This window comes from Eriocheir sinensis, chromosome 15, assembly GCF_024679095.1.
Source record: "Eriocheir sinensis breed Jianghai 21 chromosome 15, ASM2467909v1, whole genome shotgun sequence".
In the NCBI taxonomy this organism is placed as follows: Eukaryota; Metazoa; Arthropoda; class Malacostraca; order Decapoda; family Varunidae; genus Eriocheir; species Eriocheir sinensis.
In genome coordinates, this window is record NC_066523.1 from 907501 (window position 1) to 935491 (window position 27991).

Below are 27991 nucleotides of genomic sequence, written 5' to 3' on the forward strand. Positions count from 1 at the left end.
CACAGCCCCGCGCCGGAGTGTTATCGGGCACTGCACCAAGTCACCAAGCCCCGAACACTTCCCTCCCTCCACTGCATGCCAAGGGAGCCACGCACAAGGGATTGACGCCTCCACCGCCGCTAGGTAAGTTAAATGGAGGTTGGAGAAAATGTAATTAACTTTAGAGGCAGTGTAGTGTATGTTTAAATGACTGTATGGTGATGGTAGTGCACAAAGTGGTATGACTCTTTTTGTTGCCCTTGAGCTGTCTCCTTTGTTATAAAAAAATGATAATCTAGCTAATCACCGTGGAAAATATATCACTCATTCAGGAAACTAGGTTACTTTATTTGGTTTATTCTGCTTGTTAGTATCATAGACTGGGCACTCCTTCCTCCTAGTGTGCTAAGGGAGCCAAGCACAAGGGTTTGACTACATAAGTTAAAATTAATGCTGATGGTCACAGAGGTCGGTATACTCAGACCCTTCCATCTTAACAATTTCCAAAGGCCGTAAAAGAGGTCAGTTGGGTTCTAATGAGTGATTCTTTAGGTTCATTGTACAAAAGAAGTGGCAAATTACCACCAGGGTCCTAAAATTACCCCAGCAAATGCCTAAAATTCCTACAAAAGCCTTGTCAAATGGGTGTGCTTGGGCGCTGAAATGTTTAAGTATACAACCCTCATTTTCCTTGCTTTGGGTCACTTTGCTTGTTATTGGTCCAGCTGAGGTGAGCCTTTGCTGGTTCCAGGGCCTTCCCAATTTCTACATTTTGTGTTAGGGATTATTTTGGTCTGGTAAGGCTGCAGAGTGGCTCAAGTTGGTACTTTCAGATGCTTCAGCCCCTCACATCATCTCTTTCCAAAGGCCGGAAAGGAGATCAATCTTGTTCCAATGTGTTCTTTTTAGGTTCATGGTACAAAAGAATGATCAAACTACCGCCGGGGTCATTAAACAACCCCTGTAAGTGCCCCAAACTCATAACAAAGCCTTGTCAAATGGGTGTGCTTAACCACCAAAGTTTTTAAGAAGAGGAAAGGGAATATGAAGTTGATGGCTGTATCCACCTAAATTATTTGATGATGGCTGCAATACATGAGTGACCTTTAACAAACATTTATCATAGCAGCTTTGTTTCTTCACCTCTAACAATAAACAATGTACCGTATTAACAAGATTCCTCTTCTCCTCCAATGACTCTGACAGTGAGGAGTGCCAGTCACCACCACCACCATGTACCTCTACAACCTGACCCTGCAGCGTGCCTCGGGCATCACCCATGCTGTCCATGGCAACTTCTCCGGCACCAGAATCCAGGAGCTGGTCGTGTCCCGAGGCCGTTCTCTGGAACTCCTTCGCCCAGACCCCAACACTGGCAAGGTACTGGGGTTGTAGTTTTTATGACTCCCTTATTCACTTCATATTCTGCTTTTTTTATTTTTTTATTTGTGGTCATGTAGAAAACATTGCATCAGTCCATCAAAGTTTATATAAAAAGAAATATTAGAAAGTATAAATTTCAAAAGACAAAGTGCTGCAGTGATTGGTTAGTCTAAGGAACAAGTGAGAATGGAGCAGTTTCATTTTGGGGGGTACCTAGTTAATATCTTTGAAACTGAAATCTTTACAAATGGATATTACATTCAACTCTTGGTGTCTCGGATTTTTGTTTCTTTTATCACACATCTGTTGAACAAAATTTATCTTAGCCACACTTCGCATCCTTATGCTTGACCACTTAGTAAAATATCTTCTTCCCACAGGTCCACACCATCCTCACCACAGACATATTTGGTGTGATCCGGTCCCTCATGGCTTTCAGGCTGACTGGTGGCAACAAAGGTAATGAATGGTGGTCCCTGTGTGTGTAGGGAGGGTGTATTTATCTAGTTAAGTTATCTTTTGTGTCCCACAGCTCAGGGCATCAATGTTAAAAATTGTATTTCTATATATATCTTGTCTTGTCTTTTCATTTATTTCCATGTCCCTTGGTTGATCCCCTGTCCCACACAAACATATGCTGTCATTTTTTTTTCTTCCATTAAAAAATTATGATCCCTAGAAAGCAACACTATGAATTCTTGGAGTCAGAAAACTATAGCCTCCCCCCATCAGAAACAAGAAGGTGAAATCTTGAGTATAGGAAACCATGATAAAGATAGAGATTCAATGAATTTTGCTCTGTTATCAGCTCTCAAATTACTTGTTTTTCAGATTATGTTGTGGTCGGCTCAGACTCTGGGAGAATCGCCATCCTTGAGTACAACCAACCCAAGAACCAGTTTGAGCGCATCCACATGGAGACCTTCGGCAAGAGTGGGTGTCGCCGCATTGTGCCTGGCCAGTACCTTGCCATCGACCCAAAAGGCCGCGCTGTGATGATTGGTAAGGCTGTGCTCCTCTTCACTCTGCTAGTTATTATTAAAAGGGTCTTCATTTCTCTCCTAGCAATGGTAGTGCCGATGACCCAGTATTAAAGACAAGTTTATTTGGTTTCCTTGGCGTTAGAAATGGATTTTTCTCAATACTTCTGGTGAGTTTGCCTTCTCTTTTCTCGACACTTCATATATTCATCCATCTTTTAGTGACTCTTAGAAGGGGTCGAAGAGGGCCAAGCTTCTCTAGGAAAGGGGGTGAACACTTTTTATTTTATCTGTGGTGAGCCAAGGGATGCTTTAGGCTACATCACCACCAGTGGCTGCATGGGTTTACATTTATCTACTATTTTCACACTTGATTTGATTTATATGTGGCTTCTTAAGGTTTTCCAAGAAGTTTCAATGTTAATAGAAAACACATATGATAACTAAAGAGTTGGTCATGAGGTAAGAAATAAGATATGGCCATGTTAATAGAACCAACCTATACCATGTTGGGTGGTAACTGGTCTTGGCTGTGTGCCTGCTCTGTAACAGATTACCCATGAATATATGTACAGTTCTAGAACCAGTTATGTTAATTCTGGCATACCCTGCTGTATACAAGAAACTCTACCACTTTTTGTTTGGGGTAGCATATTGAGAGCTTCTTTGTTTTGTTTTTGCTCTGTTTTGCCCTTGCCCTGCCTCCTATGCCAAACAGAAAAATGTAATGGTCTATGTCCCATGCAGGCGCTGTGGAGAAACAGAAGCTGGTGTACATCCTTAACCGTGACGCAGCAGCCCGGCTCACCATCTCATCCCCCCTGGAGGCCCACAAGTCCAACACTCTGGTCTACCACATGGTTGGTGTGGATGTGGGCTTTGAAAACCCACTCTTTGCTTGCCTGGAGATTGACTATGAGGCAAGTGGAGGGCTCTGTATTGATGTTATTATAAGATTTATGAAGGGATTGAAATATTTGTCTTCTTTTATCCTCTTCCCCAGTACTACTATTCATGTGAGTAGGAGTATTAGTTGTTATATATAGTGTTCTGTGTCTGTGGTGAGCACTATAGCTGTACGTCATCTGCACGGATGAGGTGGTAGAGTCTGTGCTTTAATTGAGATGAATTTCCTCCCCACCACGGCTAAAGGAATGTGTCCCAAACTTTACTTTTCCTATGCAGATCTGAATAACAATGTGTTGCTTTCTCTTCCTGGGCAGGAGGCAGATACAGACCCCACCGGGGAAGCTGTCCACCGCACACAGCAAACCCTGACCTTCTATGAACTAGACCTTGGCTTAAACCACGTGGTGAGGAAATACCACGAACCCCTCGAGGAGCACGCCAACTTCCTCATCTCAGTGCCAGGTGTGTGTGTGTGTGTGTACTCGCATTTACCCCAAAACGTGACATTTCTTACATCAAAGTCCATTTTCCATACTTTACTCCAGTTACATAATTCATTGAGATCCTTTTGTAGCTCTTTACAACATGCAGTGCTTCTTATTGGCTTTGTGAGTTTTCCATCGTCTGCTAACAGATTTGTAGGGCTTATCAAACTGGCTGGCATATATTTGTGTGTGTGTGAGTGAAAGAGGGTCCTGTTAGTCTCATTCACTCACCACTCCTCTTCATTCAGGTGGTAACGATGGGCCGTCTGGTGTGTTGGTGTGCTCAGAGAACTACATCACCTACAAGAACCTGGGTGACCAACCAGACATTCGCTGCCCTATCCCCCGCCGCAGGGTGAGCTCCTGGAGTCATTGTTCTATACACAGCACAGAGCACTCTCATACTGAAACTACTTATCAGCATTTAATTCCACTGTGCTAATATCTAGAGAACAACAAACATCAACAGCAGCAAGAAAAGGATGGGCAGTCAACTTGTTATTGCATGGGGGTCGGTTTTTAACTTTATTGAGAAAATTGTAGAGTGATATCAGTGAGTTTAGTGATATTTTAATGCTGAGAAAGAGTAGGTTGAGGTATTTTGTAAAAGGAATTTAAGAAACTACAGGTTACAGTAGTACTCCATAGATTGTGAAGATGAGGTAGTTATTTTTATTACCATTAACTATAAGCATCTAATCATTTCTGTTCGTCTGCAGAATGATCTGGACGACCCCGAGAGAGGAATGATCTTCATCTGCGCTGCAACACACAAGACTCGCTCCATGTTCTTCTTCCTCGCCCAGACAGAGCAAGGCGACATCTTCAAGGTTAGTCATCATTGTCATCATCACTCGGAATGTACACAGGCAACAATTTTCAGTTCCAGGCCAAGTCAACTCACAATAAAGATGTTTCTACTTAAACAAATACAAATAGAAAGAAATAGGAAATGCAGAAATAAATGCATGTTATTATTGGAGTCAAACATTGTGGTGATGGTGTTTCTAAGGTGAAGGGTGATGTTTGCCTTTGTGTGCTTCTTGTACTCTTTCTGGACTCACTTGTTTGTGTCTGCTTCCCTCAGATCACGCTGGAGACAGATGAAGACGTAGTGACAGAAATCAAGCTGAAATACTTTGACACAGTTCCACCAGCTACAGCCATGTGTGTTTTGAAGACCGGCTTCCTCTTCGTGGCCTCAGAATTTGCCAACCACTACCTCTACCAGGTGTGTGTGTGTGATGTAATCTGTAAACCTCTGGCTTGAATGTTTAATAGGTAAGCATAGGTTTGTTTTGAAAAGAACAATATTTTCTTCCTATTCGAAATGGGAAATAAGTTAGTAGAGCTTCAAGTTCTGCTCTGTTAGTCTGACCTCAGTTAGGAGGGAAAAACAAAAAGTAGTATTCATCATCATTTAGAGAAACAACACTTTATTCATGGATCACAATACTCGTGTCTGTCTTTAATCCAATATGGCTCTATTAGTGTATCCACAAATCGGACACATATCACCACCCCTTTCCTCCTCGTTTGACGTTTTTGTGTCGGTTTCCACAGTTCCCAGAGTAATCAGTCTCTCCTTGTTCAAAGCTAATTTGTCTCCTAACAACCATTTTTATATCTGTGAGGGAGACAAACCAAGAGTTGAATAAAAAGAAAGGCCTGTAAAAAAAGTGTTCTTGTAAAGTGAATAGAGGAAGGTTTCACACCATGATTTATATGTCTAGTTCCAGAGGCATCTTGATACTTTTAATTTGTAGGAAGCCAGAAATGAGATTGGAAGGAGGGCTGTTCCAGAGTTTGCCAATAAAAAGAATGAAAGAGTGAACATAGAGGCTTAACTTCCCTCTGTTTCAGATTGCACACCTTGGAGATGATGATGATGAACCTGAATTCTCCTCTGCGATGCCACTGGAGGAAGGCGACACATTTTTCTACGCTCCTCGCCCTCTTCAGAATCTTGTGTTGGTGGACGAGTTGGACTCCTTGTCGCCCATCATGGCCTGCCAGATTGCTGACTTGGGTGTGTGTTCTTGCCTTCTTATATTTTTGCAGAATTACCATATTTCATCATGTAATTCCTTTAACTTTTCTCACAGGGTTTTAGTTTTGGAATGGGGAGTTTTCCAAGAACTATCTTTGTAGTTTGGAGAGAAAGAATGGGGATTTTTTAAGGACTGAGTGTGTGTGTTTTCAGAATTAGGAGTTTTCTTAGGACTCTTGGTGTAGCCAGAAAGTTGTGAGTTTTCTACTGATTTACCTTTTTTTGTGCAGCCAATGAGGACACACCACAGCTGTACACAGCCTGCGGACGTGGCCCGAGGTCATCACTTCGGGTGCTGCGTCACGGGTTGGAGGTCAGCGAGATGGCTGTGTCTGAGCTGCCCGGTAACCCAACTGCTGTGTGGACCGTGAGGAAGCGGAGTGAAGGTAAGCTGATGCCATGGAATGTAGGGCAGGAGAATACGTGACACATGCGGGGGTGGTGATCTGGAGACACTCATTCAAGTCCTACCGCCACTATGAGCCGACAGTTTTCAGCCATCACCAAGTGGCTCAAGATAACCCATGTGCTGTCCTGATGATATCTGTCGACTCAGACATCAGTAAAACTCTCCCAAAAACATAAAAAAATATAGTACTTGCCTGGGCCACTAATGGACTGGGACCGATCACCATACCCCATCAAGAAAGCCTACCAGTGCTATGGGACAAACAAAAACAAACAAATTCTGTGCAGTGATGGGTCAGGTTAAGAATGCCAGCAAATTGTAACGAGTAGCAGTTTTTTTTTTTTTTTTTTTTTTTTTTTTTTCCCCCCCAATAGAAATGTAGTAAAAAATTAGAAACCCCTTCTAAAGTTAAAGTATTGAAAATGTTTAGTACTTTTTCAGTAGTATATATGGAGAATATTGCTTAAGTACATTGCTCAAGCACACTTATTTTATTACTTTACAACATTATCCAACACTATGTGCTCCTCTCCCTCCCGTTCAGACCGCTTTGACTCTTACATCATGGTGTCCTTCGTCAACGCCACGCTGGTACTCAGCATCGGAGAAACTGTTGAGGAAGTGACAGACTCAGGGTTCCTGGGCACCACCCCAACCCTGGCCTGCTCCCAGCTGGGTGACGACGCACTGGTGCAGGTGAGGATGAGAACAGATGGGATGTTATGGGGAGAAAGGAAAGCTTGTGATACTGCAGGAGCCTAGTGATTAAGACAAAATGCTGGATATGATGTGGTGAGGCAGGAATGGTTAGGAATAAGAATTGGACATGGGCAGGCCACATTATGTGTATAACAGATAACAGATGGACAGTCAGAGTAACAGACTAGGAGCCCAGGAATTGTAGAAGTCTGGGTTGACAGAACCAGTTGAGCAGGATGGTGTAAAGCAACACCAGAAAGAAGTAGAGCACATTGGGAGAGGCCTGATGATAGTACTATAGGTAGATAAATCAGGAGTCAGTGTTTGATAAGTAACATGAGGTGCAGAAGTATTACAGAAAAAGAAATAGTAAAATAATCATTGTAATGTGTTGTATGGAGGAGGTGTAACCCAGTGCTCTTCCTTCCTCTTCCCTGCCAGGTGTACCCAGATGGCATCCGCCACATCCGAGCTGACCGGCGTGTCAATGAGTGGAAGGCACCAGGCAAGAAGACAATTGTTCGCTGTGCCCTCAACCAGCGGCAGGTTGTTATTGCACTCACTGGTGGAGAGATTGTCTACTTCGAGATGGACCCGGTAAGCATGTGTGTGTGTAGAATTACCATTGGTGAAAGAAAAGAGAAATATAGTGAGTACTTTCATATATTACATCTTCAGACAAGTGATACAATTGACAGAGTGAGAGTCTTTATATACACAGACAACGGCAAAGGCGAGATCGGACAAACCCTCATGCGTGTGTGTTTGTAGGCATCCCTGTTATGCGCTTTTTAACTGTCATCAGTAGTATTTACAGTAAGTGAATGAAAAAACTGCTCTTTTGTTATCGTCTGCATGGTCTTCATAATCTTTTTATTAGACATTTTTCTGTAATTCTTCAACAGACTGGCCAGCTCAATGAGTACACAGAGCGCAAGGAGATGAAGAGTGACGTCATCTGCATGGGTGTTGGGCGCGTGCCAGCCGGGGAACAGCGGTCAAGGTTCCTGGCCGTGGGGCTCTCGGACAACACTGTCAGAATCATCAGTCTGGACCCTAATGTAAGTATCACTGATAGTTTGTTATACTTGGGGAAAATAAGACAAACTTTCCTAGATAAAAGTCAGAAACTTGCCTTGCATCTTATGTACAAAAGGTCAGGGTAAGTTTCAGGATCTGTTTGGATAATTTAGGAAGGTGATCACTTATTATTATTAATAGTGTGGCACATTTACTGTTATTTTACATTTTTTATAATGACTGTCAAAAGTAGGATTCACTTTACATGCATATTTGCCTTGTATGCCAAAAAATGTGATATATATTTCTGATTATAGATCATTTAAGTTGCTTATAAGTGGATGACTTGAAATATGAAAGTCATTTATATTGCCTATAGGGGAATAACTCATGCTGCATATTTTAGACAGCTTCATAAAGATTTCTTTCCCCCAAGGACTGCTTGACACTGCTGGGCATGCAAGCACTGCCTGCCCTGCCTGAGTCACTGAGCATCATTGAGATGGGTGGACAGGAGGCCGCAGATGGGGAGCCACGCACACTGGGGGCTCTCTACCTCAACATTGGCCTGCAGGTGAGAGAGATGATTTTTCCCGCAGTAATAAGGTGATGGGAAACATGTGCATTGTTATATTTTCCTATCTCAGCATTATTTCTGATTCACGCACACATGCACACACACTTTGTCCTCACCCTCAGAATGGAGTATTGCTACGTACGGTGCTGGATGGAGTGACTGGTGACATGTCGGACACACGCACACGATATCTTGGCTCCCGGCCGGTCAAGCTCTTCAGGATCATCATGCAAGGCAATGAGAGTGTAAGTAATCTGACCGTCCATTCCTCTTTGTCTTGTTACAGAGTTTCAGGCCATTGTAGGGAGTCACGCATTAATTTGTAGGCTTTTTAGTTGTAGCAGAGACAAGTAAAGGACTGTATGAAAAAGTGATCATAGTGAGGCACCAACAACCACAGACTGATTGCATAGCTGATCGTAGAGGACTGTATATAGATTTTTGGTAGGGAATGTTGCAGATCATATAAGTAGCTGATCGTACCTTGGTCAGTCACATAGCAATGGTTGCCTGTACCTCTGACTTGTGTCATTTGGCCCCTTCAGGTCTTGGCTATGTCATCACGGTCCTGGCTGAGTTATTACTACCAGAACCGATTCCACCTGACTCCTCTCTCCTATGAGAGTCTGGAGTATGCTGCAGGATTCTCCTCTGAGCAGTGTCCTGAAGGTATCGTGGCCATCTCCACCAACACCCTGCGTATTCTGGCCCTTGAGAAATTGGGAGCTGTCTTTAACCAGGTATGTTAGCCCATCAAAAAGGTGTCCCTCATAAGATAAAAGGAGTTTTTTTCTACCAGGTATAACAGGCTATGCACTGTATATACTTGTGCAAAAGTATATATATTTTACAGTTTTTAAGTCTTAAGTGAATTAAAATTAACAAAGGTTACATTTTTCAACATTTGTATTTTCTCCTTTAAGTTTATGCATCTTACACTGGTCTTTTAAGATTATTACATCACAGGCTGTTTTAGTTGATTCAGGAACTTTAGTGTTCAGGGGTCCATTGAGCGATGCTACAAGGAAGGATTATTTTGCTACTTCAACTACCCTTCTAGTTTCGTTCTCATATCTCTGATCAAGTGGCTCCCCATCCCCCTCACAGGTGTCTCACCCCCTGGATTATACTCCTCGCAAGTTTGTGATCCACCCTGAGAGTGGACACCTGCTGCTTATTGAGACAGACCACAACGCCTACACGGAGGACACCAAGCGCCAGAGGAAGATGCAGATGGCAGAGGTAAGGAGTGATGGACGAGTGGCTTACTTTTTTTCAACAATAAGAGGAGATGATCAAGATAAAATGATACTACAAGTTTAAAAAAAAAAAAAAAAATAAAAAAAAGTGTACCCAAAAACTAATTGAAATAAAAGGGTTGTGAGTGGTGTTGGCGGTGGAGCGTGGTTCACCACCACCTGCCCCCTCCTCCACCCACATCCACTCACACCCTCACAGCTTCAGTCTCCTGACATGAGTGACCTACATGCTGAAGCACCACCCTCAGCTCTTCACTCACCGGCCAACCCACAAACAAAACAAAATCAAAAACAAAAACAAACACAAAAACAAACCGAACCACACAATGGAGAAGCTACAGAATGGAAGATGGCCCGGGGACAATGCCATGGAGAGCAAGCAATGCCGATGAAAGAAATGTTGCTGAGAAAAAACAGCTGTCTAAAAGTGTCCCTCTTCAAGCTTAAAAAAAACTGCTATCTGGGCACACTGAACAAACTGGGATGTCAAGGGACAGACTGGCAAGATGAGAAAGAGAGAGGTGAGAGAAAAAGCATCCATTACAGCAGCACCAGAAAAAGAGCAAGACCTCACCCAAGAGAAAGAAAAAGAAGAAAAGACCAGACCCCTCCACAACGCCCGCAAAAGATGCCAGGCCTGCCCTGCCAAAACTGCTGCCTGCCCCACGCCTGCTCCTGCAAGACACCATGCCAGAAGAGAGACTGCAGAAGGAGGAAAGAGCTGCTGCCTGACACCTGAGCCTGAGCAATGGAAAAGTGTGAGAGGAGAGAGAGTGCACGAGGAGCTCGTCACAGCTGGCTCAAGTGGCAGTGAAGTTGGGCTGAGCAGATCACCAGATATGACACACCCACAAAGGTCAAGACAACACAGACCACAGATAGCGTAGCAGTATGGAAATGGGGCAGGAGATGGGGAGGGGGGTCTCTACTTCCTGTATCTCCATTGGGGAGGAACCACCAGGGAGCCCAATGAAAACAACATCGATGTGAATTGATATCAAATTCACAAATTCAAATTTCGGAATTTTTCACGACGAGCCCCGCACGGGTCTTCACACAGGTCACTGAAACAAAATTGATGAAACTTGATGAAACAAAACAGGTTTTTTCCCCTGTAAGGTAACTCCCTGACCCATTGAGAACAAAGGAAAAATGAATGATGAAGCTGAAATCATCGTCGCACATCAATCGGCCCCCCTGAAGGAGGCCTAGAAGAAAGAAGATACAATGATGGACGTCTCATACTCAAAAATTTAAATATAATTATATGCCAGGATCAGAGAGGGTGTGCTCAAAAGGGAAAATGAACATGACAAAGTACTAATTGTATCAATAACATAACACACAAAATAAAAAACTTTTTTTTTTTTTTTTTAAAAAAAAAAAAAGGTAAACTTTATTTTTGCGCCCACTGTAGAAAGTTACTGATAGTCAGCAGAACAAAATAAGTAAATAATATGGTCAGTTACTTATTCCAGAAATGACAGGTTGCATAATCATCATCAATTATTTCGTGTTCTGTTACTTGGCCAGGGATCCAGGAATGTCCCTATGGCAAGACAGGGTCAGAAAGAGAATAACAGATAGCTAAGAGATTAGGGTACCTACCACCTCTTTCCAGACCAGTTCTTAGTCAATATTTATTTCTTAATCTTAAGAAAATAGGTCATAGAAAAATGGGAGAAAAGTTTGTGTACTGATTCAGTTCTGGATCATGTTTTTCAGGAGTAACTTTTTCTCCCTAAAAAAGTAATACCCACGTAAAACACTAAACTTGACATTTATATAGATAGATAGATAAAGATAGATATTTGATATATTTTATTGAACTTTTATACATGAGCATTTAGGTTAAATAAATAGAAGAGCAATCCATCAATTCTCTCAACATCTGCCTCTGCAGGAGCTGAGAGAAGCAGCTGGAGAGGAGGAAGCAGAGGTGGCCGAGAGGATGGCAGAAGCACTGCTATCCGAGGACCTTCCTGATGCAGTATTTGGGGCAGCCAAGGCCGGGCCGGGCATGTGGGCCTCCCTGGTGAGGGTAATTGAACCCATCCAAGGAAAGACCCTCCACACCATACACCTGGAGCAGAATGAGGCAGCCTTCAGGTAATGATGATGATGATAATGTCAGTTGTTTGTCTTGCCTCAACTGGAACCCTGATACCCAACATGACCACAATTCCCATAAAACTTGCCTTACTTAGTTATGTAATATTTACACCTGTGTATTTATCTATTCACTTATCAAAATATTTCCTTGAGGAGAGCAGGGGAATGTTTAGGGTGGTTGTCAATTCTCTTTATTCATTTATATATTTATTTAGAGAATAAAGTACTGACTTCTGAATGGTGGACTGTAAAGTTTTCAAAAGTAACTCAAGGCACAATAAGTGAGGACAACAATGATTCAGTCTCCTGTATTTGTTACAGCATTGGTCTGACAAGTAATTTGTGATGCAATGAGGGACAACAATGATTCAGTTTCCTTTATTTGTTACAGCATCGGTCTGGTCAAGTTTGCCAACCAGCCTGACATGGATCAGCAATTCCTGCTTGTGGGCACCGCACGGGACTACCAGCTCAGCCCTCGTCATGTGGAGTGTGGCTACATCTACTGCTACAAGTGAGTGACCTCTCCTGACATCATATCCCCCAATCATGCTTCCCATTCATCCAATATTTATCCCCATAGTTAGGTTAATGAAAGGAAATCACTTAGTTTTGAATTTGATTTACTGTTAGGGAAATAAACTACGTATAAAAAAGAATATAGGCAAGAGACAGACTTTTGTTGATTTGTTAAGCAAGCAATATCTGAACCCACAGGGTGTCTGCTGACTGCACCACGCTGGAGTTGGTTCATCGCACTGAGGTGGAGGACATTCCCACCTCTATTTGTGCCTACAGTGGGCGAGTGCTCATTGGTGTGGGCCGCCTCCTGAGGATATATGATCTAGGAAAGAAGAAGCTGCTGAGAAAGTGTGAAAATAAGGTGAGAAATGAAAACCATTAGAGAAAATTGTAATTTGTGTGATTTGATTACATATTTTACTATTGATGGAGTGAGTGGTCTAGTGGCTGTCACTGATTCAGTTGTAGTGTTCACAGATTGTAAGTTTGTAATTTTTTTCAGATCAAAGGTTTAGTCCATTTGCCTATATTTAGTCAACGCATGCAAGTAGTGGCTGCGAGGTCTTAAATAAAGCCCTGATGATTGCATAAAATCACAAACATTCTTTACATAAGCCCAAACTAACCTCTTCCGATCAGGTTGTTTCCATGCATTGCTCTTATACTGATTTCCTCTCCATGATAAATATTGGCTAGGCTTCTTTTAATCATTTCATCAAATCTCTTCAAGCAAGTGCTTTTCAGCATTGCAATTTTCATGTAAAATCTTTTCCTACAGCACATTCCCAACCTCATAGTGGACATCAAGGCTCGGGGCCAGAGGGTGTATGTGAGTGACGTGCAGGAAAGCCTCTTCGTGCTGCGCTACAGACGCCACGAAAACCAGCTCATCATCTTCACCGACGACACCAATCAGAGATGGGTGACCAATTCTTGTCTCCTTGATTATGACACTGCAGCTCTGGCAGACAAGTTTGGCAATGTGGCTGTGGTAAGTTGGGTGTTACTGTGTGTATGTATGTTTTGCTGAGGTGGCTGGTATGATAAAACAGGTATGTAGCCGGTATGATGATTGTATAGTCAATCCATACTTCTCATTCTCTTTGATATTTACTTTTTATAATTATTTGATATTACTACTAGACACATGAAAACACTGTATGTCTTGTTTAATCAGCCTTGTTTAATCTTGTTTCATCATATTACACTCACTAGTCATGTCTCTGAGACCCTTTAGTTATCCAATCCTTGCCCCCAGGTGCGGCTAGGCAATGATGTTAATGATGACGTAGATGAAGATCCGACCGGCAACAAGGCACTCTGGGACCGTGGACTGCTGAATGGAGCGTCACAGAAGGCAGAAGTGGTGGCAAATTTCCATGTGGGCGAGACTGTCAACACTTTAGAGGTACCTCAGTGTTCCTAGTGCACCAGAAGTTCATTGTGCATCCAGTGAAATAGAGAAAAAGTGTGACATACTTACTGTGTGATGTCCTTACCACATGAAGGACAGTGTTTGTTTTTACAGAATGTGTCTTTTAACTTGCTTTGGTCCACATCTTTATGTGTTATAGATGATCATCCTATGAAATTAATAGGGTTTGGGTAACAACATAAATGATCAGTGAATAAAATTGTATCCCATAACAAAATTTTTGCCTCCGCAGAAAGCCACACTCATTCCTGGTGGCAGCGAGTCCCTTGTGTACACTACACTCAGTGGAACAGTTGGTGTCTTGGTCCCATTTACCTCCAGGGAGGACCATGAACTCTTCCAGAACCTGGAGATGCACATGAGGTCTGAACACCCTCCCCTGTGTGGCCGTGACCATCTCTCCTTCAGATCTTACTTCTTCCCTGTCAAGGTGAGCATCTTGGCTGGGGATGGGGTCTGACTTTTAGGGGCAACAGTTCCTTGTCAGAAGTACTACTGTGTGGGCACAATACTGTTGTTATTCTGCCATGAGACATGTGCTGTTCTGCCAGTAATAACAGAATTACAAGTTAATGAAACACCTTTTATGAGTAATGTAACAGCAACCAGCCTTAGGAGTTTATTAGTTTCATCAGCATTATCCCCGAAGGTGCACAGCATGCCTCCCCTTAGCAGCACTGAGTGTTTGTGGGCCACTTTGTCCTCTTGACTGAAATGTGCCAACACTGAGTTGTTTCCTGAAGATGTATTGACCTTTATCATGTTGTAGAACATGTGGACTCAGTCCTTTGTTGGATGTTTGCTGCATGCATTATTGACCCAAAGAATATTACAGTAAACATGATAGTTAAGGCAGTGAGAGGAAATGCCACCACACTAGTAAATATAATATTGAGGATGCACAAGTAATTAGGTAAATCTTTCTCTGGTCAGTAGTGTTTAGTGTAATTGTCACTGCTTACCCTTTATGATCTCACTACATTGATTCTTAATTTTTTTTTGTAGCTTCTCATCATTATTATTATTATTATTATTGTTTTTTTCAGAATGTGATCGATGGTGATTTGTGTGAGCAGTTCAACATGGTAGATTCAGCCAAGCAGCGCTCCATTGCTGAAGACCTTGACAAGACTCCGAATGAGCTTTCAAAGCGACTAGAGGACATCAGGACAAGATATGCATTCTAAGAACAGGAAAAAGCAGTGGCTCATTCCTTGGTCTTAGCCTTTTTTTTATCAGTATCTCTACCCATTCATGTCCTGCTCTCATCTTCATCACCAGCCTCGCTCATCCCTCGATTATTCTTCAAATGTGAAAATCACGTTACGGAGCAGACTCAGTCATCAACTGTTCTCTGCCTCTTGAAATTTGTGACACTGACTTGTCTCATTTAAATGTCAATCATCCCCCAATTCTCAGCCTCAGAATGTCTTGACTTTCTGTGCATTCCTAGCCCACCTTTTACGATCCAACCATCTCTCATCCAGGCTAACTAATATTGACCAATCATATATTTTAAGGCCTGGCATCAGTTTATCTGTGATCTGTGTCAGTGACTTAGTTTTTAGTGTCCATTGAATATGTTTGCAAGCCAAACCCAATAAGTTTGATTTTTCACTGACATGGATTTAAAGGCAGACATGCATACAGATTACAGATAAATGGATGCCCAGCCAAAGTGCATGCTTGGAGTGCTCTGTAAGGGTAAGATCATAATGTTAGTACAGTTCTGAAGGTGTCATAGTTGCTATTGTGGAATTTTGGCTGTCCATTATCTGTTTTCATGACTTCCACCTTTATTTAGATTTGCATTGAAAGATATCATAGTCATTGTTAAGTAATCACCAAAAGTACATCAACCTGGCACTGTTGGCAGTAAACATAGGCCTCATTGTATCCTCACATTGAGGAGACTTATTAGAAACTGGAAAAAATTAAGACTAAACTAAAATGTGATTCCCATTATATGCCATCAATCTTCCTGTTACACTGACTGACTGATTGGCATGATGTTCTTGCATTTGTCTAATGGACAAAAGCTGCCAAGTCACTTCACAGCAATAAGTCAGTGGAGTAAGCTTTTATCCACCATGAGTTTGTTTCTCAAGTGTCAAGTTATGTATTCAACGAGCTAATATTAATGATGCAATTTCCAAGTAAACCTGTTCCCCTTTATTCATGGGGTTCACCTCTGGGAACAGAGAATTTTTGTGAATGTTTGGTGTTTCACCCCCACAAAAAAAAAGCCTCAAGACCTGCAAAAAACAAAGAAAGCAATTTTACTCAAACTACCTAATAAAGTATTTCTGTTACCTGAAAGCATCATGAAATATCATAAATAACATCACTCATCAGTTATACTGTGTACTTTGCACGTGTATTGTAATTCACATAAACTTGCAGTTATTTAAATTTTGCTTAATTATTGGGTACTCACCATGAAGTCACCAACATTTTCCTTTCACCTTCAAGTGCTTAAGCATATACCATGAAAATTATTTACTAATGATATTTTTTTTTTTAACTGGGTAATAAAAATATGAAACAGATGGTAAAAAATAGATCATAACTACAAGCAGTTGATAAGCATAAACTAACCGGCATTTCTGTGGCAACAAAGTAATATGGTAGCAGGCTGTTCAGTACCAGTACTGAAGGGTATTGCCTGTACATTATTCAGTATATTCAGTATTCTTGATACTGATAGATCAAACATCTATATGTAACACTTATGTAAGTGTAGATGATGAACTGTTAATATCAAAAGTTTGTTTACATTTAGCAGTTAAGTAGCCAAAAGTTATGTGAGATTTTAATGACTACATATTTGTAAGAAGTTTACATAAATTGCAGTGCAGATTAGATATAACTGATGAATAATGCTACTTATGATATTTTATGCTTTTTGTGTATGTATACATCATCCTCTCCCTAGGAACAGCTGAATCGTCCATGGCCACCTTTGTGCATTTTGGGAGAAATCTGCAAGTGCAAATCCGCGAGTAGTGAACCCACGAATATGGCGGGACAGGTGTATGGGTATTCATATTGTGTATTTAATGCCTGACTGATGAGTGGCATTATGGTAATGGGCAGCCACTTTAGAGAACAATAGTGATGCATCAAATCTATAAAAAAATATATACATGTTAGGTGGTATGAGTGGTGTATGGAAACATGGAGGTACCATTTGTACTTTATTTCCTCTTACTTTTCAACAGTTTTTCAGAATGATACAGCGTACAGAAATGGCCGCTTATGTATCCTCATGGTGGATCATCTCGCAGATTGCCTTGGAACAGAGCTCTGAGTGGCTCTTCCGTGTCTGCCTCCTGGCCACTGTGTGAGAGGCAGATGAATCCCTCTCTGTGGTTGGTTGTATCTACTGTATTAGTGAACTCCATTCGAAGGTGACCTGCGAGATGATCCACCAGGGGATATGTAAGCAGCCGTCTCTGTGCATTGTGTCATTGGCTCTGAAGAAGACTGTCAAAACACAGGAGGAAACATAATAACTGCCACATCCTGTGCCTCCCTACACCACTCATACTACCTGTTTTCACACCTTCTCTTATACATATTATTAAAAGTTATTATTTTGTATGTACTTTTGCAACCGACAGGCACTTTTAGATGAAGTGACATGTCAGAAGTGTAATATTTTTTTTATGAAAGTACAAATTTATAAATTACATTTTTTTCATTAATTACTAGTATTTGAGATTAATATCTCATTCATGAGTCATGTCTTATAAAAAATAATAAAAGTGTTTAATGGAACTAGCATACCATTTGGTAGTGTTTATGTTGACCTTACTACACTATTCCCTTATTAAAATCATGCAGCATCTGTTTTTTTACACTTGCATCAAGTACAAAGAAGATTCAGTTGGTGGTGGTCCTAATGCTCTTTCAGCTGCTCTGTTACTTTGTTCCTCTGCATACCTCGTGATAGCTAGTACAGATTTCATGATGCACCAATATCTTCGCTCTGACATAAGTGTTCCACTTGATGTGTTTCTGTGTTTATTACAATGATTAGTTTGTCATGATTATTTTACTTGTGTCAAGTTTGTTTTTCCATTTTTCTCTAAAATACAAAGGGTACACCTGCTAAGCCAATGGGCACGTTACACATCCCACTCCCGAATTTTGCTAATCAGCACACTTGTACTGCTATGCATTTTCAGAACCGTGGTGCAAGCATTCAAGTAAAGCTACCCACTATGATGCAGTTGCCATGGTGGGGTAAGTTAATTTGTTTACTGTTGAAAAGATGTGCCACAAGGGAGCGAACTTTTCAGGAACAAAAATGAGTACAATGATTGACAGAACTTTGGCTGTGGAACATATACCAACAGCTCAGCCACTCAATATCCTACAAGGTTTACCCTTTGTACTGAGAGAAAAGTAGAAGCTACACTAAACCTTATATACCAAATGTCATTGCTCTAATGAATACAAAAATATATTGTGAAAAACTATGTCAAAGCAAAAAACATGGCTACAATAAGAAATTTCAGCTAGATACCAAAGTATGCAACAGTGCAACAGCAAAGAGTTTTAGACCACTGCCAACTGAAAAGAAATAACCTTAATTGGTGCATGAAACAGTGAGAAGTGTCACTGAAAATAAGGGTGCAACTTTACATTGAAAAATACTGTACATTGACCCACTCTGCAGTTCTTATCTACAATTACCCATTTTCTTTACCATAGGAGAGAACAAAACAATATTAGGGAAGTGCAAAAATTGATTAAATTAATTCTTACATCTCAAAACTTAAAATTATTTGAAGTTAGAAAAATGCAACTGACAAATTTCAATTCATGTATTTAGAATCACACTTTCCCACACTCAGACAATACAAGTACTAATGCCACCAACAATGTTCACCACCATGGTACCTTAGTGACAGTTGTGGCATCTGAAAAACTGCCTTGCCAAGCATGGAAGCAGAAATAACGCTCACTGACTGCTTGGTGCTGCTTCCTTCCCATCGTCATCACCATCACCATCCCTTTGACCGTCATCACCATCATACGAGGCAGGAGCAGAAGGGTTGTCATTATTACTGCTGGTTGCTTCATGAGGGTCTTTCTGCCAGGAAGACACAAGGAAGTGTAAGTTGCTTAACACTGCCTCAGCATCTACTCTGTCCTATGATGGATGCATTAGCACGTCTGACAAGAGAATGTATACACTATATGTAGTCACCGCGTATATCCCAATCGGTCATCGGTAGATCGGTAGATTTTTTTCAGAAATCTACAATTCGGTATAGATTCATATATCGGTATTAAAAACTATATAATAAAATATAAAAAATGCTTTTAAAGGTTACTACTGGTCAGACCCTCTCATGTTGATGCATCATTATACTCTGTTCTAAAAGTGAGCCAATTTTGACAATATAAAGGTAAGCGTGTTTGTAGCACACTGGGCACAGAATAGATTGGGAAAAGTGTGTGTGAAATTAATCTAACAGAGTTATAGAAAGCTTGAAAGCCATAGAAGTGAGTTTACAAGTAGTTCTTGTTTTGTCATCCCTTTTTGAGCCTAGCCCCTAGGCCTCCTCCCATCCCATGGCCAGGACCCACGCCTCCTCCCCTTCCACCTCCTCCCACGCTGCCTCCTCTCACTCACCCTCACACTGCCTCCTGCCTCACACGGACTCACACGCTACGTGCCCTCCTCCACTGCCAACTACACCCTTCACCCACTTACTACACGCCGCCACACACACAGCCCCACACCCACACACAAAATCAACACACAGCATACAATAACCCAATGATACAATCTGATACTGAAATGACTTTAAATTTAAAAAAAAATTTTTAAAAAAAAAAAAAAAAAAAAAAAAAAAAAAAAAAAAAAATTAAAAAAAACAAAACAAAAAGTTAAGACAAAAACACTGCCACTAAAAGCACTTAAAAATGACAAGAGCTAAAACTGATGAGGCTGAGCTAGAGCATGGGAGCGAGAGGCTAGAGCGTAGGTGAGAGCGGTAGGGCAGCCGGCACTAGGGGCCGCCAAAACTTTGCCAGGCGGCGAGCGGCTGGGTCGTGGTAGGTCGTGGATGCCTCTGAACATGAGAATTGAGGGCGAAATGAATGGCGTGTGATAAGCTAAAGTAATACACTGAATTTCCTTGCCTCCATTGCTCTGCCATGTGCTCGAACGTGTTGAAACTTGTTGTTTTTCATTTTTGCCGGGTGTCTTCGTCTAAGTCTTAAAAAAAGTCAAAGCGCTTTTTTTTTTTTTACAATCTACCGATTGACTGCCAATCCAATCATGCCATGGTAGCGGGTATTCAGTTTTTCTTCAAAATACCGAATGATCGGTAGCAGTAATCTACCGCCGGTAGTACCGATCCCAAATGTCAATCGGTAGTCCCAGCTCTGACTATATGTAATCTTTTAAATTTATTTTTAAGGTGAAATTTAAGGAGTTCACAATTACACAGATACTACATAGCTGAGACTTAAATAAAACAAGTATTTCAATAGTTCCAAGCATGAAATTATAGTCCTAAAACTTTAAGAAAAGATTGGCCATATTGGCTGAAGGTACTATTACACTTGCTCTTTTAATGTCTTATCTATCACATTTATTTAATTGTTTCCTAATGTATCACAATTAAATATCATGACACTGTTTATACAGCAGGCCAGCTTCAGTCTTGCACCACAAGACTCTTGGTTTTCTTAGTTAGTGCTTTGCAGCTGCCTACTGTAGAATATATCACTGCATCCAACAAACCTATTTACAGTTACTTCCCAGCAGCTTCGAGGACACAGATGATTCAATAAGTATGTAAATCTAAATTTCATAAATGTGCATAGATTTCTCAGCCAGCTCTCATCACTAAGCTGTGTAAAAGCTGACACAGCTCTTCATGGAAATTCTAACAAGAAGATTCAAAGTCTCAAAACAGATGCGTAAATCAAAACAAGCCTGTCTACTCACGTCAAGTGTCTTTTGGTTGTTGGACCCTTCAGACTTCTTGGATGACCCTGTTGTCTTTTTGGCATCCAGCATGACTGGACTTGGGCTGGAAGAAGAGGTTTCTGCCCCCTCCTCGCGTTCATTTCTAATGCGGCTGCTGAGGCGGGACTGCCCTGGTCGGTAAAGAGCCATGGCTGGCCGGTCCTGTGGGAAGATGGTCACTCGTCACTAAAATTATCACTACCATTAATACTGCCACTATCATAGTGCAAGCTGTAAAAACTCAAGGAAACCTTATATTTGAAAGTGTATTTTTCTTGTTTATTTGTAAGCCAATGACCAAAAAGTCTGAATAGTGAGGGAGCAAAGAGAGAAAACAGCAAGAAAGAGTAATAATTAACAAAACAACTCAATTTTTTAATCCATCAGTGTACAAGTTAGCACACCACTACACACATCACATACCTTGTTCCTGATCCTCCTTTCTACTCTCGGGTCCTTTTCCCTTTTCTTGTGAGTGACCGGCCTTTCTGGTGCTGCCTCGGCCTCCCCTTTGCTCTCAGGTTCCCCTTTCTCCCTACTCTCTGGCTCCCCCTTCTGCTGCTCCTCTGTCTCTGGTGAAGCCACTTGTTCCTCTTCTTTCTTCTTCCCTCTCTCTTCCTTGACCCTCCTGTCCCTCTCCTCTTTCTTCCTCCCTTCACTGTATCGCTTGGACTTGACACCTTCTGTTTTGTGGGCCCGGTGGCTCTCCTGCACTCCCTCCTCCTCCCTGTACCTCACTCGCTCCTCCTTTCTTTCCTCCCTGTTTTTATTCAGCTCTTCCCTGTCTTCATCTCTGTGCCTCATTCGTTCATCTCTCGCTTCCTCTTTGTATCTCATTCGTTCGTCTCTTCCCTCTCTGTGGCTGCCTCTCTCCTCCCTTCCCTCCTCCCTGTGTCTGATTCTCTCTTCCTCCCTCATGCGGAACTTTTCTTCCTGCCTCCTGATCCTGAAACAAAAAACTTGTGTCAGCACAGAACAAAATACAACTCAAGCAGGCACAATGCATTTGTACACTAAGCACAGGGAAAGGGGAAAAGTAAATATGGCTCACCTCTCCTCTCGCTCCCTCTCCTTGTCCTTCCTTGTGAACTTCCCTTTTTCCTTCTCCCTCTCCCTCCTCTGGTGATCTTCCTCTATCCTTCGCTGCTTTTCTTTCTCATAACGCTCCCTCTCCCTCTCCTTCCTGGTTGGCCGTGCGTCCCCCCGGCCGCCACCGCCATCCTCCTTCACCCTTTCTGGCTGGAGGACCTGCAGCTGTGAGGAGAATGGACAGATGGATCAAAGTACACTGCAGCTACAACTAATTACTTTACCAACATATAACGTAATGAATGGAAGTCTTAATACCTGGGATGGGCACTAACTGAAATACTACTTTAGTCTGCTCCAGTGAGCATATGTGGGGAGCTGTATTATGAAGTTTTTGGTAATCATCAGTCAACAAAAACATGTATTTGACTGCATTCTTTTTCCCACATGGATCGCAATACTTTTTCCTGGTTCATGGTACAGAAGAAGAGTCAGACTACCAGAAGGATTATGAAAGTACCCCTGAAAGTGGCCAAGACTCCTATGGAAGCCTTGTCAAATATAAGTGAAAGGGCACCAAAATGTTTAATAATATGGCCCCTAGGCTGCTTATTGTCTCCTCTGTCTAATCTAGCCTTCTCTTCACTCCCTCCTCATGCCAAGATGGAATGGAGTTGCCCCTATCACTTAAAAAAAGGGTCTGAACAAAATAATGAACTTAATGACTAAACAGAGAATAGAGAACAGCCACACAGATTTTCTCTAGATTTCTTACTTTCAAGGAAAAAGAGAATCAATAAAAGCTTGAGCCACTTTACCTTGACTCCAGAAATGTCTTCCTTTTGGTCCTCTTTCTTCTTCATATCTTTCTGGTCCTTTACTTCCTTTTTTTTCCTCTTCTCCTCCTCCTTTGCTTTCTTTCTCTCAAACTCTTTTCTTCTCCTCTCCTCCCTCTTCTCTTCCTTGCTCCTCAACTTCTCAGCCTTCTTCTGCTCAATGTATTCCAGCAGTGGCGTCTTCACCTTCAGGTAGCCGTTGTTTGCTGCGTTGTTAGGAAAAATGGACATGTACATGGTGTGGCATGGCAGGCAAAGGTAACAGAGGAAACTCCTGTGTAACAATGGCAGTGAGGTGCTTTGGTTGCTTAACTAAACTCCATCATTTTTAGGGGAGCAGGTTTTTTCCCTTCCATATTTTTGTCCTCTATAAAGGAGAAGATTATTTTTTTGTGTGTGTGTGTGTGTGTGTTTAACATTTGGTCTGCCTCCTTTACCATAAAACAATGAAAGAAGAGTGAATGAGTTAACAGAGAAAGATTAATCATATGAGGAAAGCCCAAAGCAGATTGGTAGGACAGTGTTAGGATATGAGAGAGGATGATTGCTGCTGTACATATGTACTGACCACCATCAACGCCAAGATGGGAGTGCACGTGCACACACACACACACATACACAATGTGTTATGCATTAGCAAAAACCAACCAACCTTTGAGTTCCCTATCATGGGCTTGTATCTCCTCCAGCACAACTTCCAGAGACTGCAGAGTGACGGTCTCAGGGTTCTCTATGGACTCAAGGAATGCTAAGTAGTCAGGATCCTGGTCAATCGTGCCACAGCGGGCATCCTTTTTTTTGCTGCCGCCCTTCCTTGGCACCTTTTGAAAAGGGGCAAATTCCACCATGGCTGGGTACTCATTGCCTGTGGGACAATACAGTGTTTGAGGGTTCAGTATTTTGACAGTGACACAGTTTGTATCTACATTTATTTATTTCTATATGTTCACTTTTAACAGGTGAAAAAAGAGTGAAATCATAGAGAAGGCCCTAGAAGTTCATCTAACTGGATCTCAGATACAGAATAAAACATTGTCCTACCTCTAACTATTTTGTGAATAGTATGCTGTACGTTCCCAGTGAACACAACATAAATCATGGGGGAACCTCAAGGTCCGTAAGAAAAAATGTCATTGCATCTCTGACACAGATTAAAATAGTCAACACTGACCAGTCCATCACTGCACTTACCTTTCTTGTCAACGAAAACATAGCCATCAAATTTGTCCCTGAAAATGAAGATGTCTCCCTGGCTCTTAAAGTTAATGTAAACACGAGTGAATGAATTGATTGAGCCAAGACTGCCGTCAGAAGGGCAGAAGGAGAAGTAGTCATGCTCTGGCAGTGGTGTGACAGCTTCGAGGAACTCCTCCTCTGTCATGGTTGGGGGCAGACGTCGCACCACCACCTGGCGAACACAACACATAAAAAAATAAGTAAAGGATAATATATTTATTTTATTTATGTTATTAAGAAAAGCATGGCTAAACTCTGCCTTGTTCTGCTTACTGGCCACCCGCCCCAAAGTGGTATCCCCAGTGACTGTCAATAAACCACTCGAAAGCCACCGTAACAGTACTTAGGGACAGTTTTGTGTAAGTATGAGAGCAGGGAGGGAGAGGTAAGGGAGAGAGCAGTGAAGGACAGACAGGTTACAGGTGCACTGGAAGAGTTATGATAGGAAAAAGTGTGAGCATGGGAGTAAAGAAGGTGCCATAAGAGGTCTACAGCAATGTGTGGGAGGAGGAGCTTGACTTATCTACTGACAATACCAAGAGCAGAATTGTTACATCTCACCTTGGTCGGCGGGCCATTGGTTCGTTCCTTTTTTGCCTTAATATTGTGTTTCACCTCCGCCAGTCTTTTGCTTGCATTCTCACAATAGGGTTTGGGATTGTCTCGCTTACTTCCGTCAACTGTCTTCACTGTCATCTCGTTGGTCGTATTGGAATAATGGTGTCAATAATCCACAGCGTACAGTGACCTGAAAGTGTACAGTATGATTAGTTTCTTGATGCTATTATAGACAAAATGAGGCAACTTGTCCCTCAAATGCCATACCTTCCCTGGAGTCATCACTGCAGTCATTTTGGATTTTTTTACTACTGGAAAATCAGTGAGTTTGCAAATCCACAAATGTTGCGGGAGTCACCTTTATATCATTAGTCCATTGATAAGAGATAAGTTAAAATCACCCGTTGAGAAGATTTTTTAGCCTGAGCAGAAATCAAATGAGAATTCCAGGTGAATATTCTCACTCACATACTCATTTCCCTTACCTCTTCTGGATCAAAGGTTCTAAAAGCAGCCTCAAGGATTAGAATCATGAGGAGGAGGTTATCTAGTTAAATTTTAACCCATAACTTCATCTGTCTCACAATGGTGTACAAAACTGTTTATTTTTGTTAAGTATTAATGTGATATTAAGTAACACTTTCGCGCACGTGGACGCAACATACGTGTCACTAAAATTGTCTGGTCAAAAAGCATGGCTTAAGATTGACGTGACTGTCGCGGGGACAAAAAAATTCACCCAAAATTCTGTAATTCTCATTGACGCGTGATATTTGGTTTGTAAACAGGCACATGTCGGCTCGAGGTAAGCTGATAGACCCTTCTTGCCGGGAAATTTTCCTGGGTGACAGAACAGAAACTCTCTTCGGTTGACTCTCTCTAGTGGTCGTGGACTGGTTAGTGTGTGGCGAGGGGCAGGGTTCAATATTTTTTTCTTTCAAGCCTAACTCATCAACTATATCACGTCATATAAGAAATCTGAAACTACCATTGTACAGCTAGTGATCAGTTCTTTAAGGTGAAACCATAAAAAAATATATATAACTATAACAGTTATGGAGATAAGTGGAAAAAAGTGAACATTTTGGAAAAAGTTGTTTTTTCGTTTTTTCAAATTTATGACCGTTATAATTGGTGTATCAAAATTACGTTTGTTACGCTAATTAGCTCATAAATGTCCGCTTCTTTTGTTATAGAGAAGAATTTGTTATATTTTTACTCTTTCTATGTGAAAATGTGAGTTTTTTATTCCAGAAATCGGTTTGTGTCATTCAATTCACGATATCTTGGTAAAATATAGAACAAACATTATTTTTTTTATTTCCATATAAAAGAGCTTACAATTTACAGTGGAATGTATGTAGTTTCATAAAAGTGAGCCGAGCAAAAGATTCGATAAGCAAGGTTCGAAAAAAATTATACCACGCACTCAAGGTAGCCAGTTAGGTGTGCATTTTGGACAAGAAAATCAGATGGGAGGGTGAGCGCAAAAGTGTTAATCAGCTAACTATTCCCCTCAGACATAACTAGTTTCTCAAATTTCCCTGCTCCCCTCCTATATGCATATATGCAAATATGAATTTTCTGAGTCAAGACATATAACTGTTTGGGGTTTTGTTAGGTTAGGTTGGCTTAAGTTTAGGATATCTTCAAACACATGATAGCCAGCACCTTATGGTGTAAATCAACAATCACCTCACTTTGTTGTATAGAAAGCCTAATTAGTAAGGAAGCTTATATGAATTTTCTGAGTCAAGACGTATAGTAACTGTTTGGGGTTTTGTTAGGTTAGGTTAGATTAAGTTTAGAGTATCTTCAAACACATGATAGCCAGCAGCATATGGTATAAACCAACAAAGAATGACATCACTTTGTTGTATAGAAAGCCTCATTAGTAAGGAAGCCTATATTAATTTTCTGAATCAAGACCTATAGTACAGTAACTGTTCGGGATTTTGTTAGGTTATATTAGATTAAGTTCAGGGTAACTTCAAGCACATGATGGCCAGCACCTTCTGGAGTAAACCAACAAAGAATGACCTCACTTTGTTGTATAGAAAGTCTCATTAGTGCCCAAGCACCACTCAACGAGACAGCTCCCTTTCATACCTCTAGGTGACATTACTTATAGCTACCCACCCGATGCAGAAGACGTGTAAAACTTATTATTGTTGAGCTTGACACGACTGCAGCATCTTGAATGAAAATAACATCCATGGAAACCCAGTCAGTCTTCTCTGGGGCCTTAGGAGACAGTCGTAATGGGAGAAGGATACATTTTATGACATGGGTCTACGTAACCACGCAAGACGTATATCTTATCTGGATCTGGATCTGGACAATAATGCGGAGGGCACCCGTACAGGTGCATAACACGTATATTTGTGTTGGCTGTTGGGGGGACGGGGGAGCCGAGTGTGCAGGGGAGGGAAGTGAATCAAGTGTAGTTGTTAGTGTTGGTGTGTTGTGGTGACAAGTGAGTGTGTATTTGTTTTCTGAATGAGTCTATTGTACCGCAGTCTAAAATCTGTTGAGGGAGGCTGTTCCAGTCACGTATGGTGCGTGGAAAGTATGAGTGCTTGTATGCGTCAGCGTTAGTGTGATATGTTTGGTATTTATGGATGTGTGTGTTACGAGTACGTTGACTGTTTGCGTTGTGTAGGTATGTTTGTGGGTCAATGTCAATGTGAGTGTTTGTGATCTTATACATAAGTGTAAGTCTGTGTGCTTGTCTGCGTATGTGAAGAGGTTCCATGTTTATCTGTTGTTTGTGTTCTTAGTGGTAGTTTTACATGGCTTCTGCATCTGGAATGGAAATAACACCCATGAAAATCCGGTCATAAATCTTCTCTGGGGCCTTAGGAGACAGTCGTAATAGGAGACCAATACGTTTTAGGACATGGGTCTACGTAACCACGCAACACATATATATTTTGTGATCCTAGTTATAGTTTTACATGGCTTCTACATCTGGAAAGGAAATAACACCCATGAAAATCCGGTTATAAGTCTTCTCGGGGGCTTAAGGAAATAGTCGTAATAGGAGAGCTACTGATAAACAAAGATACAAAAAATGATGCCAAGTAAGTATCACGCAACATGACAGCACATCTATATCTTTGTACCACGAATTTCATACCCTGGTGACGTTAAGTAGCAATTCACCTGCTGGAGGACGAGGCGGGGAGCAACAGGCAGCTTGACGTGTTGGTGAGGGCGAGGAGGGAAGTGCTGCTCCGTGTTTTGGTGGTGCTGCGTCATAGAGGTGTGGACTAGAGTGCGCCGCGCCGAGGCCTTCACAGATTGGTCTTTTTGAGTCGGATTTTGACTCTACCAAGAACTCTAACAAGAAGAATAGAGAGAAAAAATAATATATTAATCTTACTACTTTTATGAATTTTTTTTATAAATAAGAATGGTATACTTACAGTTAATAAAGGAAAAATAGTTTGACTGAAAAGGTATATAGTATGCAGTGGACAAAATAAAATGAAAAAAACGTCACCCATCAATTACTCT

General features: G+C 41.4%; 2 protein-coding genes across 4 annotated transcripts in view; one reads left to right on the forward strand and one right to left on the reverse strand.

The window, feature by feature from the left end:
* The window catches only part of LOC126998736 (splicing factor 3B subunit 3-like), a 17714-nt gene extending 111 nt beyond the window's left edge, over positions 1 to 17603 (forward strand). Inside the window, exons 1-25 of the mRNA XM_050860723.1 lie at positions 1 to 123; positions 1186 to 1359; positions 1743 to 1821; positions 2194 to 2364; positions 3090 to 3262; positions 3566 to 3713; positions 3985 to 4091; positions 4456 to 4566; positions 4824 to 4967; positions 5600 to 5765; positions 6017 to 6172; positions 6740 to 6891; positions 7336 to 7491; positions 7800 to 7955; positions 8351 to 8488; positions 8614 to 8736; positions 9037 to 9231; positions 9599 to 9733; positions 11654 to 11859; positions 12254 to 12376; positions 12580 to 12745; positions 13163 to 13375; positions 13643 to 13792; positions 14052 to 14249; positions 14866 to 17603. The exon at positions 1 to 123 is cut by the window's left edge and continues 111 nt beyond it. Coding sequence (XP_050716680.1) covers positions 1213 to 1359; positions 1743 to 1821; positions 2194 to 2364; positions 3090 to 3262; positions 3566 to 3713; positions 3985 to 4091; positions 4456 to 4566; positions 4824 to 4967; positions 5600 to 5765; positions 6017 to 6172; positions 6740 to 6891; positions 7336 to 7491; positions 7800 to 7955; positions 8351 to 8488; positions 8614 to 8736; positions 9037 to 9231; positions 9599 to 9733; positions 11654 to 11859; positions 12254 to 12376; positions 12580 to 12745; positions 13163 to 13375; positions 13643 to 13792; positions 14052 to 14249; positions 14866 to 15006 — 3654 coding nt within the window. The 5' untranslated portion in view covers positions 1 to 123; positions 1186 to 1212 and the 3' untranslated portion in view covers positions 15007 to 17603. The remainder of the gene's footprint in view (positions 124 to 1185; positions 1360 to 1742; positions 1822 to 2193; positions 2365 to 3089; positions 3263 to 3565; positions 3714 to 3984; positions 4092 to 4455; positions 4567 to 4823; positions 4968 to 5599; positions 5766 to 6016; positions 6173 to 6739; positions 6892 to 7335; positions 7492 to 7799; positions 7956 to 8350; positions 8489 to 8613; positions 8737 to 9036; positions 9232 to 9598; positions 9734 to 11653; positions 11860 to 12253; positions 12377 to 12579; positions 12746 to 13162; positions 13376 to 13642; positions 13793 to 14051; positions 14250 to 14865) is intronic.
* Positions 17196 to 27805, reverse strand: LOC126998737 (regulator of nonsense transcripts 3B-like). Of its 3 annotated transcripts, XR_007752976.1 has the most exons (10): positions 27638 to 27805; positions 24476 to 24662; positions 23870 to 24086; positions 23331 to 23543; positions 22661 to 22884; positions 21865 to 22067; positions 21237 to 21759; positions 20793 to 20975; positions 18728 to 18920; positions 17196 to 18397 (listed from the first exon to the last, which is right to left on the reverse strand). XR_007752976.1 is itself a non-coding variant. In XM_050860724.1 (9 exons), exons 2-9 carry the CDS (start codon positions 24608 to 24610, stop codon positions 18789 to 18791), a joined length of 1830 nt encoding a protein of 609 aa, XP_050716681.1. In that variant the 5' UTR covers positions 24611 to 24662; positions 27638 to 27805; the 3' UTR covers positions 18637 to 18788. The 3 variants fall into 3 exon arrangements, 2 of the variants coding, with proteins under 2 accessions (XP_050716681.1, XP_050716682.1); XM_050860724.1 differs by lacking the exon at positions 17196 to 18397 and having other exon boundaries at positions 18637 to 18920; XM_050860725.1 differs by lacking the exon at positions 17196 to 18397 and having other exon boundaries at positions 18637 to 18920; positions 27612 to 27795.
* Positions 27806 to 27991: the final 186 nt, after the last annotated feature.